The sequence below is a fragment of the Mirounga angustirostris genome, unplaced genomic scaffold, assembly GCF_029215605.1.
Source record: "Mirounga angustirostris isolate CCGP_5_RB_7025 unplaced genomic scaffold, mMirAng1.0.hap1 SCAF_5, whole genome shotgun sequence".
NCBI lineage: Eukaryota > Metazoa > Chordata > Mammalia > Carnivora > Phocidae > Mirounga > Mirounga angustirostris.
The window spans coordinates 166,965,160-166,981,299 of record NW_026991713.1 but is presented as its reverse complement, the minus strand read 5'-3'; the positions used below and the strand labels follow the sequence as shown (position 1 = coordinate 166,981,299).

The window sequence follows — 16,140 nt, the reverse complement described above, 5'->3', positions numbered from 1 at the left end:
CGCCAGAAGTCTAGAGTTACTTTTCACCAGGGCCTTATTGGATGCTTTATCCTTGGAGCCGAGACACGCAAGGAGGGTACTACTGTCTTTTCATATGCTGTCAGTGCGTTTGTTCCAGGCTGTTCTGTGAGGCGTAAAACGAGCCAGGGTCACTTTAGCCAAAAATGTGCTTTGTTTATAAACCCAGTTCGTTTCTGCTTTTGTGCGTGTCACAGGTTTGATCTCTTTTACCAAAAGAACAGTGAAAATAATGGGTTGCTTTGACGCAAATTCCAGGGAAGAAAAATGGCAAAGCATGTGTACCCGAGAGGACATCGGCAGAAATGGATAGGACCAGGGAGAATACCACTTATTTCTCACACTTGATACAGTGAGATTGGAAGAGAAAGATCATGCCCAAAGTAGTTTCTTGAGGAATGCCTGGAACACATCCTCATTTTGGAGAATATTGTAATCTGTTCTCTTCCTATTTCTGCGCTGTATGATAATAAAAGGATGGCTTTTTTTGGCACAAAGATGTGGGAAAGGTCATTTCTCCCCCTAGATGTATACAAAAGTACTTACTCACCAATCGGAGCATTTCTTTCTATTTAATGCCACATTTGTCTTTCATTCTCCTGCTAGAGGATTTGATAGAGTTGGACTTACCGGCTAATCAAGTAACCACTTTGTGATGTGGCATGGAGGTTTGGAGAGAGGCATAGCTTTTCTTTTTTTATTATTATTTTTAAGACTTTATTTTAGAAAGAGAACACACACATGAGCGGGATGGGGAGGGGCAGAGGGTGAGGGAGAGAGAATCGTAAGGAGACTCCATGCTGAGCGCGCCTGACACAGGGCTTGATCCCACAACCCTGAGATCGTGACCTGAGCCGAAACCAAGAGTCGGACGCTTAACCAAGTGAGCCCCCCAGGCACCCAGAGAAGCCTATCTTTTTAATTCATAACAAGAGCATGTATCTTCTACATTTCTTCCATGGTTGTGGAATTTCACTTAAATTATACATCCAGACTTAGCGTCAGCATTCAGCATTGCACCCAGTGGTCCAGAGAGGTGGCAGGACCCTTTAAAATGTCTGGCATGTGTAGTTGGCTGTAAATTGATTGGAATTCACGTTTGCACCTTGGATCTCAGACGTTGCTAAGATCAGTTGGTGAGCATGAGGAGGCCCGACGTTTGACCAGAGTTTAGCACTTGGCCAAACACGAAATTATTTCTGTAAATGTCAAGTGTGTCTCATCAGTCAGAATGGAAAGGGGGAAGAGGCGAGGCCAAGAAGAAACATCTGTGTGTGGTTAAATAACATTTGCTTCACTCGCTGTTTGAAAACACCGCTCTTTTGTATATTTAAGAACTGTATATATTTGAAAAGGGAAAAAAATCAACTCGTCAGCTATTGTTTCTTAATTTTGCTGCATAAAAGGCTCTGTCAGGATTAAAGTCAACCTGCATTTTCAGACTCTGGTGGCCTAGGCCGCTTTCTGGAACGCAGCCTCCTGCGGCCGGCTCGCCTTTACCCCTCTACCATCGGCCCTGGTCGCGGTGTGCTCATGTCCCGCAAGCAGTCACGTCAGGACGTGGCACCAGGCCGTGTGCCGTGTTGGTGGGACTGTGGGGCCTGGGCTTGGACTCGGCTTTCTGCTCCGTGTTTCACACTCGTGTCATTGCCTGTGACTTTGTCTTTGCTCTCTCCCCCATACAGATCCGGAGTTAGCTGTTGGCACGCTCCCGGAACATGACGGCCAGGATGCAGGGCCGATTGTCCCCAAGATATCGGGTCTAGAGAGAAGCCAGGAGAAGAGCCAGGACTGTTGCAAAGAGCCGATCTTTGAGCCCCTGGTGCTTAAAGACCCCTGCCCTCAGGTCCCTCAGCCGCTGCCCCAGCCCCAGGCGGAGCCCCAGCCGCGAGCTCCTTCTCCAGACCCCGACCTGGTGCAGCGCACAGAGGCCCCGCCTCAGCCCCCACGTCCAAGCACACAGCCGCCACAGGCGCCCCCAGAGGCCCAGCTTCAGCCCGCCCCTCAGCCTCCAGTGCAGAGGCCGCGGAGGCCTCAGTCCCCTGCCCAGCTGCTCCATCAGAGCCTCCCGCCTGTGCAGGCCCACCCCTCGTCCCAGAGCCTCTCCCAGCCATTGTCCGCCTACAACAGCAGTAGCTTAAGCCTCAACAGCTTAAGGTGAGCCAACCTGCTTTTTTGGCCTGTTGCCTTCTTCTTCAGGTGGGAGTGGGTAAGGAGTTCCCAAGCAGACTGGCGTTTCTTGTTGCAAACGCTGTCGCTGTGTTCTCGGGAAGCAGAGCCCGGAGGGCAGGGAGAGGGCCCAGGGAAGGGGCGGCATGCGTGAGAACTAGCGCAGAAACCTGAGGGACACCCAGCGCTGGGAGAGTCTTAGAAGGGAGGCCATTTGCCTCCGAGGGAGGACAACTCAAAGATGCTCCATCTCCCTGCGACTCCAGAGTCAGGAAGATGAGGGCCAGGGAGGTTTCTGGTTGAGGTTTTTCTATTACCACGGACCTCCAAGGCGGTCCGAGAGGCCGAGAAGCAGGCTGCGTTTGGAGAACGAGGAGCCCTGTGATGGAGATCCAGGCTCTCTCCTGCCTCGTCTTTGCCAAACTACAAAGGAGAGTTTTCAAAGTAGCACAGGGGAGGACTGCCAAGGAAAGGGAGACCGAAACCTTGCTTGGCCCCGGGGGTTGTAATTCTAACCTCCCAGAACTCTTGTGACTTTGTTTCCCTTGTGACAACCTGGTGACTAGGGGGATTCTGGGGCCTGCTGCTTCCTGTCCAGGACAGGGGAAGGAAACTGCCTTCGCCGGGGTTCTGCCCCCGAGTTCATGTCCGTGGCCCCCAGACCAGAGCAGTGATCAGGGGCTCCCTGGTTCACCTCCTACCTGTGCTTCTTCATTGAAGGAGGTCACGGTCCGATGGGGTGAGGTCAGGCCACTGTTCTTTCTTACTCCTCTCTGAAAACTGTAGGACATGTGGCTAGTGGAGGACGTGAGGGCGCAGGGCTCCTGGGGCAGAGACGAGAACTTGGCAGCAGAGTGGGGAGCGGACCTGGGTTTTCGGCCAAAGCTCTGGGGCCTCAGCTCCTGTTGTCCGCGGTTGTGATCCTAGCAGAAGCTTCTTGTGTTCCCCGGGGCAGGGTCTGTAAAGAGTATAAAGAGGAAGGAGCAGGAGAAAGTGTTGAATGGCTTTGGGCAGGGAGATAGGATTTTTTTTTTTTTTTTTTTTAAGAAAATAAAAGTCTAACCTCTTTTTTGCTTTCTTCTTCCTTTTTTTTTTTTTTTTTGATTTTTTTTATTTTTTGGTGGTTACTCCAACAGCAGTAGCAGAAGCAGCACTCCAGCAAAGACTCAGCCCGCCCCTCCTCACATCTCTCACCACCCCTCGGCCTCCCCGTTCCCCCTCGCACTGCCCAACCACAGCCCCCTGCACAGCTTCACACCCACCCTCCAGCCCCCCGCACACTCACATCACCCCAATATGTTTGCCCCTCCCACGGCTCTGCCTCCTCCACCGCCTCTGACTTCAGGGAGTCTGCAGGTCCCCGGACACCCGGCCGGAAGCACTTACTCAGGTAGGAGGGAGGAGCCTGCCCGCCGAGCCCCCTCCCCGAGCCCCTCCCCCCAGCCCCAGTCTCTCCCGCTGGTGGCCTCGCTGTCTGTGCTGCCCCTTGGGGCTGGGTTTTCTCTTCTGACGATTTCCTGCTTTGTTAGATGTATTCTTGTAACCTTCCTCCAGCCCTGTATGGGCTGAAGTGCAGCCAAAACATGTACCAGCACCATACCGACCCAAACAACTGCCAGGGGGAAGCAGTTTGTTGGAAGTCAGGAGGCTTTTCCAACTGAGTTCACCCACTGAGTGGGAACACACGGATTGTAGATGCCCTGTCGCCTGGGCTCCCGTGAGAGGGACAGAAACATTGCCAGGCCCAGAGACTGTTCCATTCCAGGCTCTGAGGATTCCATCCTGGTTTAAGGGGTTTGTTTTCAATGAGGAGGGCCTTCTCCCTTCTTCAGAGGGGAAGATGCACTTTTTGTGCCCAGAGCTTTAAGTGTTAGGTATCGGCCCCTCTTCTCCTCCCCTGTATTGATCAGGCTGGGATCCCAAGTTTGGGTCCATCATAGCCATGTTGTACCCCTACTGCAGAAATTCCCCCTTGAAGAAGAAGACACGAGAACATGGCTATGGTAACAGAGATCAGGGTGCAGTCAGCTGTTCTTAAGCATGAAAATACGTTAATTCCTCGAACCCCCCCAAACAGCCCACAACGTGCACAATATTAATGTCCCCCTCCGGTAGATGAGGGAACCGAGCCCCGGATGGGTGACCGCCCAGGCCCTGGCTCCCTGAGCTGACACTAACAGAGCCGAAAATCAGCCTCTCGGCTCTTCGGCCTGGAGCCTGTCCCCGAAGGCCGAGCGCCTAGAAGAACGCGATCCGACTGTGGCTGGGTGTCCGGATCCCCCGGTCGGTGGGCCCCTTCCGTCTGGGGGCTCTCGGGGGCGCCCTTGGTCCTGTCCCCCTCTGGCCAGGTACTCAGATGTCCTGCTCGGAAGGATATTCCTGGTGCGGCAGGAGGCGTCACCCGCTCCCTCTCCTTCTTTTCCAGAGCAAGACCTCTTGCGACAGGAACTGAACACACGCTTTCTGGCCTCTCAGAGTGCTGACCGTGGGGCGGCCCTGGGCCCCCCGCCCTACCTGCGGACCGAGTTCCACCAGCACCAACACCAGCACCAGCACACGCACCAGCACACGCACCAGCACACCTTCACGCCGTTCCCCCACGCCATCCCGCCCACCGCCATCATGCCGACGCCAGCACCTCCCATGGTGCGTACCCCAGGCCGAAATGTGAGGATAAGTAGAGCGCGACTCCTTTTTGATGCAGCTCGCTGGGGTGGAACGGGCCGTCGGGGCACAGGAGGGGGAATGGGGAGCGGTAGCCATTTAGGGGGCTCCCTCAGCCTTGTCCGTCTCTGCCGGGGAGAAGGGAAAGTGCCCTGCACCGGGCAGCGCGAAGCCAGGGCCTCAGGTAGGCGCTCCTCTCTGGAAAGTTCTGTCGAGCACTATGCGTGTGCATGGGGAGGGGGGTATTCTCGATGCCCTCCAACCCGTCCCATCCACTGCTGGTAGTTAACTCCTTAAAGGGTAGTTTTGTCTTCTTGAGCATCTTGGGGGATTGCCACCACTGACAACGAGGTACCTGTCTGTGCTACGCACCAAGTCATAGCAGATTAACGCTCGTAGAATTCTGGGCGTCAGGAGGAGGGCCGAGGAGGAGAGAGAGCCGTCTGAAGACCTGGACCGTGTCCGTGACCCCCTGCTCTTTCAGGTGGCTCCCCGAAGCCTGTTTTGTTGAGGGGGGGGGTTCTCTTTCTTGTGTTTCATAAGATGGTGCCCCAGGCTGGTATCCTGCTCTGTCAGCAAGTGTTCAGGGAGCTGGGGGCCCCTAGGGGCAAAACTTGATCTTGTGGTAGAAGATGCTGCTGACAAGGACATGGTCTTGGTCTCGACTGGGTCTAGCACATGCCGGGGGGAAGCAGTTAGGATTTTTCTTTTTTTTAAACTTATGAACTATAATGAATAGTGCCATATTAGGGTGCTAAATATTCTGAGATAGAGCCCTGTCTGCCACCGTGAGTACTGGGGTGCTTTATTTACTTAATTTTTAGTATACAAGGAAATACTCGATTTGGTATCGGCACGGTGAGAATAGATTTGAATTCTGTGATTTTAAGAGGTACACTCTCCACCAAAAATTGCATCCTCTCCTCCCTCCCCCTCCCTATTTTGTTCAGCTTAATTTTTTTAAATGTAGATTTTGAAGTTTATTTTCTAAATTTATTTAGGAGAATATTAGAAATGAGACCTTGGGACCAAAATTTTTTCCTATAACAAATCCTGTATCACTTTTCTGGATGAATTATACTTCTCAACACTTATATTTTTAAGGGCCTATTATCTTGAAAAAGAGTTTCTGGCAGCGTGAGTGAGCTGTTACACAGATAAATGAAATCTAACTAAGGTGGGGGGGTTTCGGCACGAGGAAGCTGACTTTATTTAGAGGAAGCAGAGGTATACTCTGTTCTGCTCAAAAGAAAAGTTTTAAGACCTCACCCAGATGCCTTTCCATTCGGGAGTAAGACATCTCAGTAGGTGGCTGAATGTACTTGTTCTTCTGCCAAAGGGAAGATGAAAACAAGGAATCTCTGGATGAATTAGACCAAATGCTCACTTCTCTCTGATTGATCTGAATAATTGCCTCTTTCTCCAGTTGAGATGTCTGGTTTGTGCCAGTCTCTAAAAACAGACCAGAAAGAAAGACACTGTCGTGCGACCAGGGCCTAAATGCACCGTATGGGTTCTCACTTTGCTTTTCCATTTCTTGTCGGAGCAACTCAGGAGTCGAGAAGGGTTCCCTCCTATACAGCGAGGTTATGGAGTCGGATGACAGCCTAATGACAGAGAAGCTGACTTAGGGCGGCCTCCGCTGAAGCAGTGAACAGAAATGTAGACTCTTTAAGTAACTAGCTTTTGCTTTGATCCCTTTACAGTTTGACAAATACCCTACAAAAGTTGACCCATTCTACCGGCACAGTGTGAGTCTTGTTACCATGCTACCCATTCAATGTAACTGCTTTTCCATTTTTGTGCTCTTGCCACAGATCAGTAAATGACTAGCAGCCTTCCTTAATCATCTTTGCAAGAATTCCCATTGCTCCTCGTCACTCTGGATGCTTGCTTTTGTGACGTTTGCTTCTGGTAACGATGCAGTATCCGTCTTCCGAATCAAAAGATCATTAGCATGCCTAAAACTGGAAAGTGCAGGTGAACTCACTGGAAGCCGGGCATCTGGCCTCAGTGGGGTGTCTACAGTGGAATCACCATGGTTTCAGGGGACTCTGAAATCACAGGATTTCAGTCATTGACCGAAGTGTCATTAACACAAAATTCCCAGAATTCAACTTGAATGATTTCTTCCAAATAGAATGTCATTAATCTGAGAAAGAGGCTCCATAGCTCAGGGGTTAGAGCACTGGTCTTGTAGAATGTCATTAATCTTTTTGACTCCTCAGTGCCTCAAAAAAGCAGGTTCTCATCTTCTCCTGACGAAATTAGACCCCTCTCCCACATGGCTGGTATTGTTCTCCTGAGCTTGTTAACAACTAAAACCCAAAATATCATTTCAATAAAAGAAGGGCTTATAATGGAACTCTGTGATTTTTTTCCCCTTTAAACTCATTCTTCTTTATATAAAAAAAATACTCATTTTATCCCATCTTAAAGAGTTCAGTTCTCGAACTTCAATTGGTACCAACCTAAGTTACATATTCAGTAGAGACATCAGACGAGGACTTTTTTTAAAACACAAACACCTTCAACATCTTACCATGATATTTTGATTATGGAGTGAATACTGCATCGTGTTTACCTGAAATTTTGCAAGTCTCTTTGCTCAGTGGTTATTTTTATTTTTTTAATTGACACCAGAAAGAAAAATTAATAAGTGCTTGTAACCATGTTGGTCCACCATATTCAACTATGCTTGCTTGGAAAGAAGTGCTCCTCAGGTCAGCAAAGCCTGTGAATTCATCCATATTTTGAACCAGATCATTAGACACTATCTTAGTCCGGAGTGTAGCTGAGAAGTCAAGACTACAAAATAGCAGAAATAATGAAGAATGAGTTCCTCCAGAGACATGCAGATATAACGTGAGGAAGCCTCCTCATGAAGAGGAAAGTAGATCCAAGTGCCTGGGCCCCCACATTGTTCTGACACTTTTTGCTCAGCTGTGATACAAAAGCACTTTTTATTTATTTTATTTATTTTTAAAATATTTATTTAAGAGCGAGAGAGAGCGAGCAGGGGGAGGGGGAGAGGGAGACAAGCAGACTCCTTGCTGAGCACAGAGCCCTACACAGGGCTTGATCCCAGGACCCCGAGATCATGACCTGAGCTGAAACCAAGAGTCAGACGCTTAACCCACTGAGCCACCCAGGCCACCCCACAAGAGCATTTTTTAAGTGGACGTGCAAAATCCAGTAAACCCGTGGGTCTCCTCTTTAGGGATGTCCCGTGAATGGTGTCATCCTTGATGATCATCAAATTTCTGCCCTTCGTCAGTATTCGCTGATTTAAATTAAGGACCAGCTAACAAAGTCATTCCTAGAGAAAGTTCAGCATGCTCAACAGGTGGCTCAGATTTACTCCCTAGGACAAAATGCGTCGTAGTGCTTTTTTATAAGCTTATTCCCACAGAGGGTCCTAGATTTAAGATGGAGAATGAGCCGAGAGGCCTGAATTTTTGCCAGGTTTATGTTTTATTACTTAGGTACTAAAGATTTTTCGTCAAGTGGGGGGGGGGATAGTTAGCTGTATTCTAAGAGGGTCAGTAATGGACTACAGCAAAAGGAAAATGGTGAAAATATCTAATTTTTTATTGAAAACATTAAAGGAAATATTCCCCACCTGGAGGCAGAGTAATAGAAATTTGAGTGTGTTTTAGTGTGGCATGTATTTAATTACTCTGCTTCATACAGTGTACTGTGGGAGAGTTATTTCGTTTTATTAGTTATAGTGGATAATATGTGAAGTACTTAGTCTCTCCCGCTCTGGGGATTAGGACGTTATAAGGGGAATTAAGATGCAGTGCACTCAAGTATCTGAAACACAATTTTAGACTTAAAAGTAGTTTTAAATGAGGGCACTTGGCTTGCAATCACTGTTTAAGTGGATTTAGTTCAATATCAATTAGTCTGAAAAACTTTGCTGCATCATTGGAGGGAGCAAAATGAAATAAAGACCAACAGAAAAGGACGTGCTCTGAAAACAGGATTATGAAATGGGCATTTCAGCCCTTACCTAGAAATAGCTAACGTAAAGTCATTATGCGGAAAAGCTCGAGTTATTATTGTATTTTCGACATATTACGCAACCATAAAGGGGGGGTGACGTAGTGTCCGCATGGTGGTTTGATCAAAGTGAATGGAACCAGAGCAGTGGGATCTCAGAAATATTCGAGTTTTAGGAGGAGGAAGAACTGTGTTTGCCTTGTCTTCAGTATGGCTGTATATTTCTTTCCTCCATCGTGTCCCCTGTAAACTGGTTAATTCCAGAAAATTCATATTCTTAATTCAGAATCATTCTTCCCCCTTCACTGAGTGGTCAGACCCGTCAAGGGCTTGGGCTTGAGCAGCCCCCAGTGAGCTTGTCCATCTTCCAGAAGAAAACAGCTTCATTGGGAGCGTATACAGTCATTTTATCTTACCCTCCCACAAATATTTGTCATCATTTGAGACGAGACAATTAAATTGTCCTCTGAAACCACCACTTCTGGAACAACCTAATGAAGCAAGGATTGTGAATATTTTCTCATTTCCTCAAACTATTAAAAATCTAAAAGTACTAATTGAGTTTTAATGGTATAAAATCCTGGAACTCATAAGACTTGCTTCTTTTTCTTCCTTTTTTCTTAATTTTTCTTTTTTTAATTTTTTTCCTTTTTCTAATTAACTTGTAATTTTCCAGGCATCTTATTTGGCTCAGCATCCCCTCCTGTTTTTGATGCGCATTAAAATCTCAAGGCATTTAGGTTTTCTATCTGATTTAACAATTAATAATTAGAAAAGCTCCCTTTCTAATGATATCCTCATTTGGGACATCATTTGTTGGCTGATTGATTCTGAACTACTTTTAACTTTTTAAGTTAAGCATTCATGGCACATCTGTGTGATCATTTCATCATGGCTTCTTGACTAATAGCATCAAACTGGTGTTTCCTGGCTTGCTAATGTGGATGTCGTTCGATGGGAAGGGAACTGGAATATATCGTTTGCCTCCTACTAAAATCTTTTTCTCCCCTCCCCATCTTTGGTCACAGCTCTTCCATTCCTACCCTCCTGCAGTATCGGGCATCCCCCCTATGATTCCACCCACTGGCCCTTTTGGTTCACTACAAGGAGCATTTCAGCCGAAGGTAAGCAACCTGACTGTGAAAACACACAGGCATCTTTACAAGCAGAGCCTCAGGCGAGGGGGCCGGGTGGGTTCTACAGCCTCTCACCTGCCAGTGGCTAATTTTTCTAATCCAAAGTGACCATCGGGATTAGAGGGAGAGTTGTTTTTTGTTTTTTTTTTTTTTTGCTAGCCCCTTGAGTTTTAAACCTCAGCCCGAATTTAATTTTCAATCTGTACTACCCATGTAATCTCAGTTGAGCTAGGATTTCCTGTAATCTTTAAGATATACAGAAGACATATGTATTTTTTTTCCACCAGTATTGTGGACAAAAGCTTCTGGCCAGGAGATGTACGAAATGTCAGATTCGTGTGCACCAACTTGTCCTTGCGGTATATATTATTAGCAGAGATGCATAGCTGAGCCTTTATTGATTTGAATAGCAAGGAATAGAACCTTGCTAAAACTAAACTAAAATTTCATCCTTCCGGTTGTGTGAGGGAAGTTGCTTCTGCTCATCTCCCCCATTCTGCTCCTTTAGCCTTGTGTGTCTGCAAATAGGGGGTCTGCCTGCAGGTGGAGGGCAGCCACCCACCCTTTCATGTACCCCTGTTGCCCCCTGCCCTGCCTCAGTCCTCCCTCAGCCACGGTCACACTTGCCAAGGTCAAGACTTACAGCCTAATGTGAAATTAACCTTTTGCCCTTCACAATAACTAAATCCTTTTCTACCTAGTCAGTGTTCTACTCGGCTTGGGCTAGAGTTGTCTCCAAAGGTCAATATTGAGGAGTGATTCTCTGAACACCCTCCCTTTATGTGACTCTCTTATAGCCCTTACTTTATTTTTATACAAAAGTAAAATGTAGTTACGTTAGTAACCGTTCTCAGATTTTTAAAGTAGGAAATTTTGCTCTGTGTGATTTGGGTTTTCTTCGCTTTTTTTCCCCCCCCCATCTCATTTCTAAGAGAAAAAACACCAGCTTGGGGCCAGTCACCCAGAATGAGTGCATTTTGCATTTCCAAAGGCATGTTGCCTCAGAGCTAGACATTGGAAAAGAAATTTAAAAGCCTTGGGGGTGGGACCAGCTACACCTTAGAAATGACATTTACCTGCTTGGAACTGTAGTTTATAGGCCAGGTTATCTCTACCCGGGGCTTTAATGATGGCCATGGGCGACCCCTCCTATCTCGGATGAACCAGTGGTGATTTTTCAACCCCTCCCCCCGGTCTGCTTCTGTTCACTCCTCCCTCCCACCCTGGTCTGTCCCCTCTGGGTTGCACCGAATCTCTGGTGCCTCCCCAAACAGACAGCTAGGTCATTTAATAAATTAGACTATTTCCCTCACTCACAATTATCCAATCACACAGAAATCTACATCTGGGCAAGAAAGTGTCTCTCTTGGTGTTGAAATAGGCCTTTCCAGGCCATCTTACTGATTGAATATGTAGATTGCAGTTCATTAGCGGAGTTCTTCATATGTATGCAAATCAGGCTGTTAACAACTCCAGCTTAATTGTTAGTTGTACAGCCGCTGATTGCTTTTCTTTCTTCCATTCTTTTTTTTTTTTTTTTCCTTCTTCTTATATAGGCAAGCTTTGTGCCTAAACTTGAGCTCTTTTCCCACATGCGTTCACTTCCTGGGGTGAGGGGAGTCACAGAAGTTGTGATTTCTTAAATAAAATACCAGGTGAAAAACGTTCTGAATCCTTTCATCCACTAGAAAGTAAGGACCGCGTGCGCCGGAAGTAGGCTTCCTGTTGTTGCCATCAATTCAAAGGACAAAAGCCGGTAGATAAGGTTACTGTTATGAATGACATTTAAGAATGGTGGCGGCAGAGGACAGACGAAGCAGCAGTATCCCTGTAGAAATCATTTAATAGTAGGTCTGTGCGGTCCCTAAATTAGGTCCTCTTGTCCCATTTCCACCACTGCTAATGAGTAATTACTGAGCGTAATTCCCTGTTATTGTCTGCCAGTTAAAATTTAGAGTTCGCTTAACGTCTGCAAAACACTTTCAGTGATTCTGATGAGAGGCACCTGATACAGCACATTGCCGTGATGTTCACTCAAGCATCTCTTAGAATGCTCGGTGATAAAGCAAAAACGCCATGACAGGGCCATCCGTGACTCGGAAGGAGATGGGGATTTGGGGGCAGTGCTTTCGTGTGTTCTTCCCCCCTTTTTTTTTTCCGGGCCTTTGGTTTTTATTACAGTCAGATGTGGCATGGTTCCCCTCTCTGCTTTCTGATGCCTTTCCTAGACAGGGTAGACTCTGGTCAGGGTCTCTTGAGGACAGAGGGAACAGGGCCTCCTGAAGAGCATGTGTGATCCCTGGGGAGTACGCACCTGTCAACTCTTGTATTCCAGAATCAAACAAACAAACAAACAAACAGAATCAACGTTTGACTTCTGTAATTTAGAACGAAAGAAGGATCTTGCTTTTCGGGTCATGTGTTCCGTGCCTCCTAAGCTGTGGTCTGATTAATTTGTAGACATCCAACCCTATCGATGTTGCTGCTCGACCCGGGACAGTCCCACACACTCTGCTCCAAAAGGACCCGAGGGTACGTAGAAAGTCAGGCTCAGACGCGGGTAACACCAGGGGCGTGTTTGTTTCCGGGGGACAGCCAGCCCGGGGCGCACTTCTGCTTTAGCTCTGCTGCTATTTTAGCTGTCCCTTCTAGTTCGTGGAAGAAAATGCCAGTCATGCTTAGAAAACAAAAATCTCCCCTGCTCCACTGTGGCTAAATGACACAAAGGGAGTGACTCGCCAGTGGGAGAGAAGACAAATGTCCTGTGGTCCAAGCCCAGGAAGTGAACACTCTTACTCTTAGCTTGTGTAGCTTCTGTTCGACCAATCTTGTCTGTCAATGTCTCCTTAAATTTCTGTCGCACAGAAGAAGCTGTAAGCGCTTTTCTTCCTGGAAGTCACAGGACCCTCTCCCTGCTCTCCTGGGGTCAGGAAGTCACCACACAGCGCTCCTGGCCCTCTACTTTTAATGCGGGAAGCATCCTCCTGTGATCTAAGCAGAATCTCCCTTCTGTCATCCGTTCATAATGCACACCTCTACCGACTTTGGAAAAGAATTGGAAGTTCTACAGTATAACAGATAGTCTTGTCCGGTGGATTGTTACTTACATTCGCCTTTGTAGTAAATGTGGACAAATGATTACTTTTGACAGTATTTTCTTTTTCCCTGGGTAAGGGCAGTCAGAAATTGAGGACCAGAGTAGGTAGAAGTTTAAAATGACTCAATTACGTAGGTATTTGTCTGATGGTTAGTGAACGTCTAAAAAAGATCTCATAACCTGTAAGTAATGGGCAGTCATCAAATTAAGTGTGTTGGCAAAGACAGCCTAGTTCTCCCCGGGTCCCTGGTAGAACCCAGCCTTACAAGTCTCCGGTCCGGAGGCCGTTCTGCCCTAGAACCTGTGCGGTGGGGTTGGGGAAGGGCCGCTCGAGATAGTGGAGCTCCTCAGATGCGTAATGTGAGCAAATCGTGTTGCCAGAGGGCAAATTGCTACTGATTAAACTTGGTCGGGGGCTTGTCAGTGTGGATGTACCCAGGCTTGTGAAGTGGGGGAGGGGACACTTGGCACTTTTGATAGTGTGAAAATGGGTTAATTATTCTCTAAAAGGGCTTCATTTAAAAGTAAAATTCTAACATTTTAATTTCCCCTCCTAATGAAGCACTACAAATTTGTTAATTAGAGCAATTGTTTGAGTGACAGGCATGTAACCAAGTTGTCATTTTCTCTTCACAGTTGACAGATCCTTTCAGACCTATGTTAAGGGTAAGAAAGCGCCTTCTAGAACTGTTTTGCAACCTCTTTTTGACTCCCTGTGGGTTAAAAATACAAATCCATTCCAAGGAAACAAGCCATAGAAATGCTGAAATGAAACGTTGGGATGGCGGTGGCTCGGTTTTTCAGGTGGTGTGATTGAAAATGGCCGAAATTGTGTTGCTTGGAGTGTTGGAGGAAGCCAGGCCACTGAGGGAAAGCAAACAAAACATTCATATGAGACAGAGTTTCTTGTTGGCAGTGCTGCTAAAAGGCTTGAGAGTAGGGGGATATATGGAGGAGGACTGACACTATGGGCAGAAATTGGGATTTCACCGAGTTCTCCTGTCTCTTCTGCACCTAGCAGATATATATATGCACATATATATATATATTTATCTTGGCTGGTGGCTGCCTCATTCTCCAGTAAGTAGTGTTGACCTTCACAGCCATCCAACCTGTTCCCCTGGTACAGAAGTGGGCTACTCTAGGCATTAGTTTGTTAACGTCTTGAGTGGTCTGGAGAGTGGCCAAGAGATGACTGACTTACTTGGGCGGGGGGGGGGAGGGGGGTGTGAAAGATGGATGGTCGGTTGGAAGATGGATGGAGAGATTTCCTGCTCTCCTGATCCCATGTCTGGCACGTATAATCAGATCATTCCATTTCTCCAAAGAGAATCAAAGGAGGACTGTGTTATCATGTAGGTGATTTCAGATGACCCATAATTTCATTACAAGAGAACTGAGCCAGACTTGGACTTAAGTGTGTTTCACAAACAGCTCCTTAACGTAGAAATCAGAAGCATCTGCCCTTTGTCGATGTAGGACTGGGGCAGTGTTTCTTCTCACGCATCCTGTAGTTACCGAGCACACGTTTGGAGCGGATGAGTAGGTTACGCAGCAAGAATACAAATGGACTGGAAAGAGGGGGTCTCCCCATTCCGGGTGGTGAGATGGCACACTCAGTTACTCCTCTGCCCCGAGAGCAAGACGCGCCCGGACCACGAGAGACACGGGTTGATCCGCTCGCAGGCGTGATGACTGCAGAGGCCCAGAGCGTGGGCAGGAATGAGCGCTCTCCTTTGTTCTTTCTTCGCTTGGGAACGAACGGCGCCCACCAACACGAATGGCTCATTGACTCTTAGCGGAGCTCCTGTGGGAACTGGGCTCCAGTAAAAATGTGAATTTCTTTGTTCCACTCGGGGGGTGAGGACGAAACAGCGTTGGGGGGAGGTTACACAGGGTCTTCTGTAGCCTCTCTTGTTTTGAACCGGTTCACAGGCACTCACTAATTAGCTCTTCTGAACAGCCGATTTGCATCCTAGCGTGGCCGCCTGCGTTGAGTAGGGCCTCCCACTCTCCCAGGCCTGCCAGCTGCCACCAGAAAAGAAAGACACAAAGTGAGGCTCAGGCTTTTGCCATCTTGTCCCTGGTAACCGGGGAGGTCCCCGTCAAGTAGGATTTGGGGAGCAGTGACCACCGGCTCGGGCTCCGTGGAGGAGGGGTGGAGCCGGCTTGGGGGGCACTGAGCACTCGTGTTCCATGAAAAAGAGCCTCTGCCGCCCAAAGCCGCTGAAAAGCTTCAGAGAAGTTGGAGATGGTTTTCTCTGCAAGGTCCTCCTTCTGACCGCGGTGCTCTTTCTTGTTCCAGAAACCAGGGAAGTGGTGTGCTATGCATGTTCACATCGCCTGGCAGATCTACCACCACCAACAGAAAGTCAAGGTCAGTCTCGTGGTCCTTGTCCGGCGGCGGGAGGGGGAGACAGGGCCTGCGGGTGTGTGAGCCCCGGACAGAGGAGGCATTCAGACAGCTTCTAAAGACCCTCTGGCAAGAAGGGTCCAGTCTCTCTTGGAAACACTATTGGGAAACCGTAGTATTAATTAGGGAAACCACCCACAAAATTACAAAACAGAAATAAACTGGTAACTCTCTGATGTTTTATATTTTTAGACGATTTTGTTATTGTAGTGATCCAAAGAGCTTAAACATAGATTAAATCCGGGGGGTGGGGGGGTTGAGAATCTAATCATAGCAACCAAGTGTTTTTTTGGAAAATGCATAGTATCTGGGAAGAACTATACATGAAAGTTGTCATTTCTGTAAGAATTGGTGCATTCTTTTCACTGTATGACTTTGAAAAGCTGACCCTATGTGATGTTACTGAACTTCCATCAGCAATGCATATTATGAAGAAATCTCTTCTAGAAGTAATGTCATAGTGACCTTTCAATACCTGGCGTTAGTCGTCTCGATGACAGTGACAGAGCTTAGAGTTCACTCAGTACCTGCCAGAACCACTCTGACCCGTTAACCCTATCTGTCCACAGATTATTTTGCTTAAACTTCTGTCTGATTTTCATCATACAGATGAATACGGTCTGTGCTTTACCAGGCAT

General features: G+C 47.5%; 1 protein-coding gene across 6 annotated transcripts in view; it reads left to right on the top strand.

The window, feature by feature from the left end:
• Positions 1-16,140, top strand: part of AUTS2 (activator of transcription and developmental regulator AUTS2) — a 1,126,541-nt gene that overhangs the window by 1,096,816 nt on the left and 13,585 nt on the right. For 3 of the 6 annotated variants that reach the window (XM_054507626.2, XM_045875479.3, XM_054507627.2), the window contains 8 exons: positions 1,704-2,175; positions 3,324-3,577; positions 4,613-4,854; positions 6,558-6,602; positions 9,885-9,980; positions 12,453-12,524; positions 13,726-13,755; positions 15,395-15,466. In XM_054507626.2, the coding sequence (XP_054363601.2) occupies positions 1,704-2,175; positions 3,324-3,577; positions 4,613-4,854; positions 6,558-6,602; positions 9,885-9,980; positions 12,453-12,524; positions 13,726-13,755; positions 15,395-15,466 (1,283 nt within the window). The remainder of the gene's footprint in view (positions 1-1,703; positions 2,176-3,323; positions 3,578-4,612; positions 4,855-6,557; positions 6,603-9,884; positions 9,981-12,452; positions 12,525-13,725; positions 13,756-15,394; positions 15,467-16,140) is intronic. The other 3 variants (XM_045875480.3, XM_064593076.1, XM_064593075.1) reach the window with 3 other exon arrangements.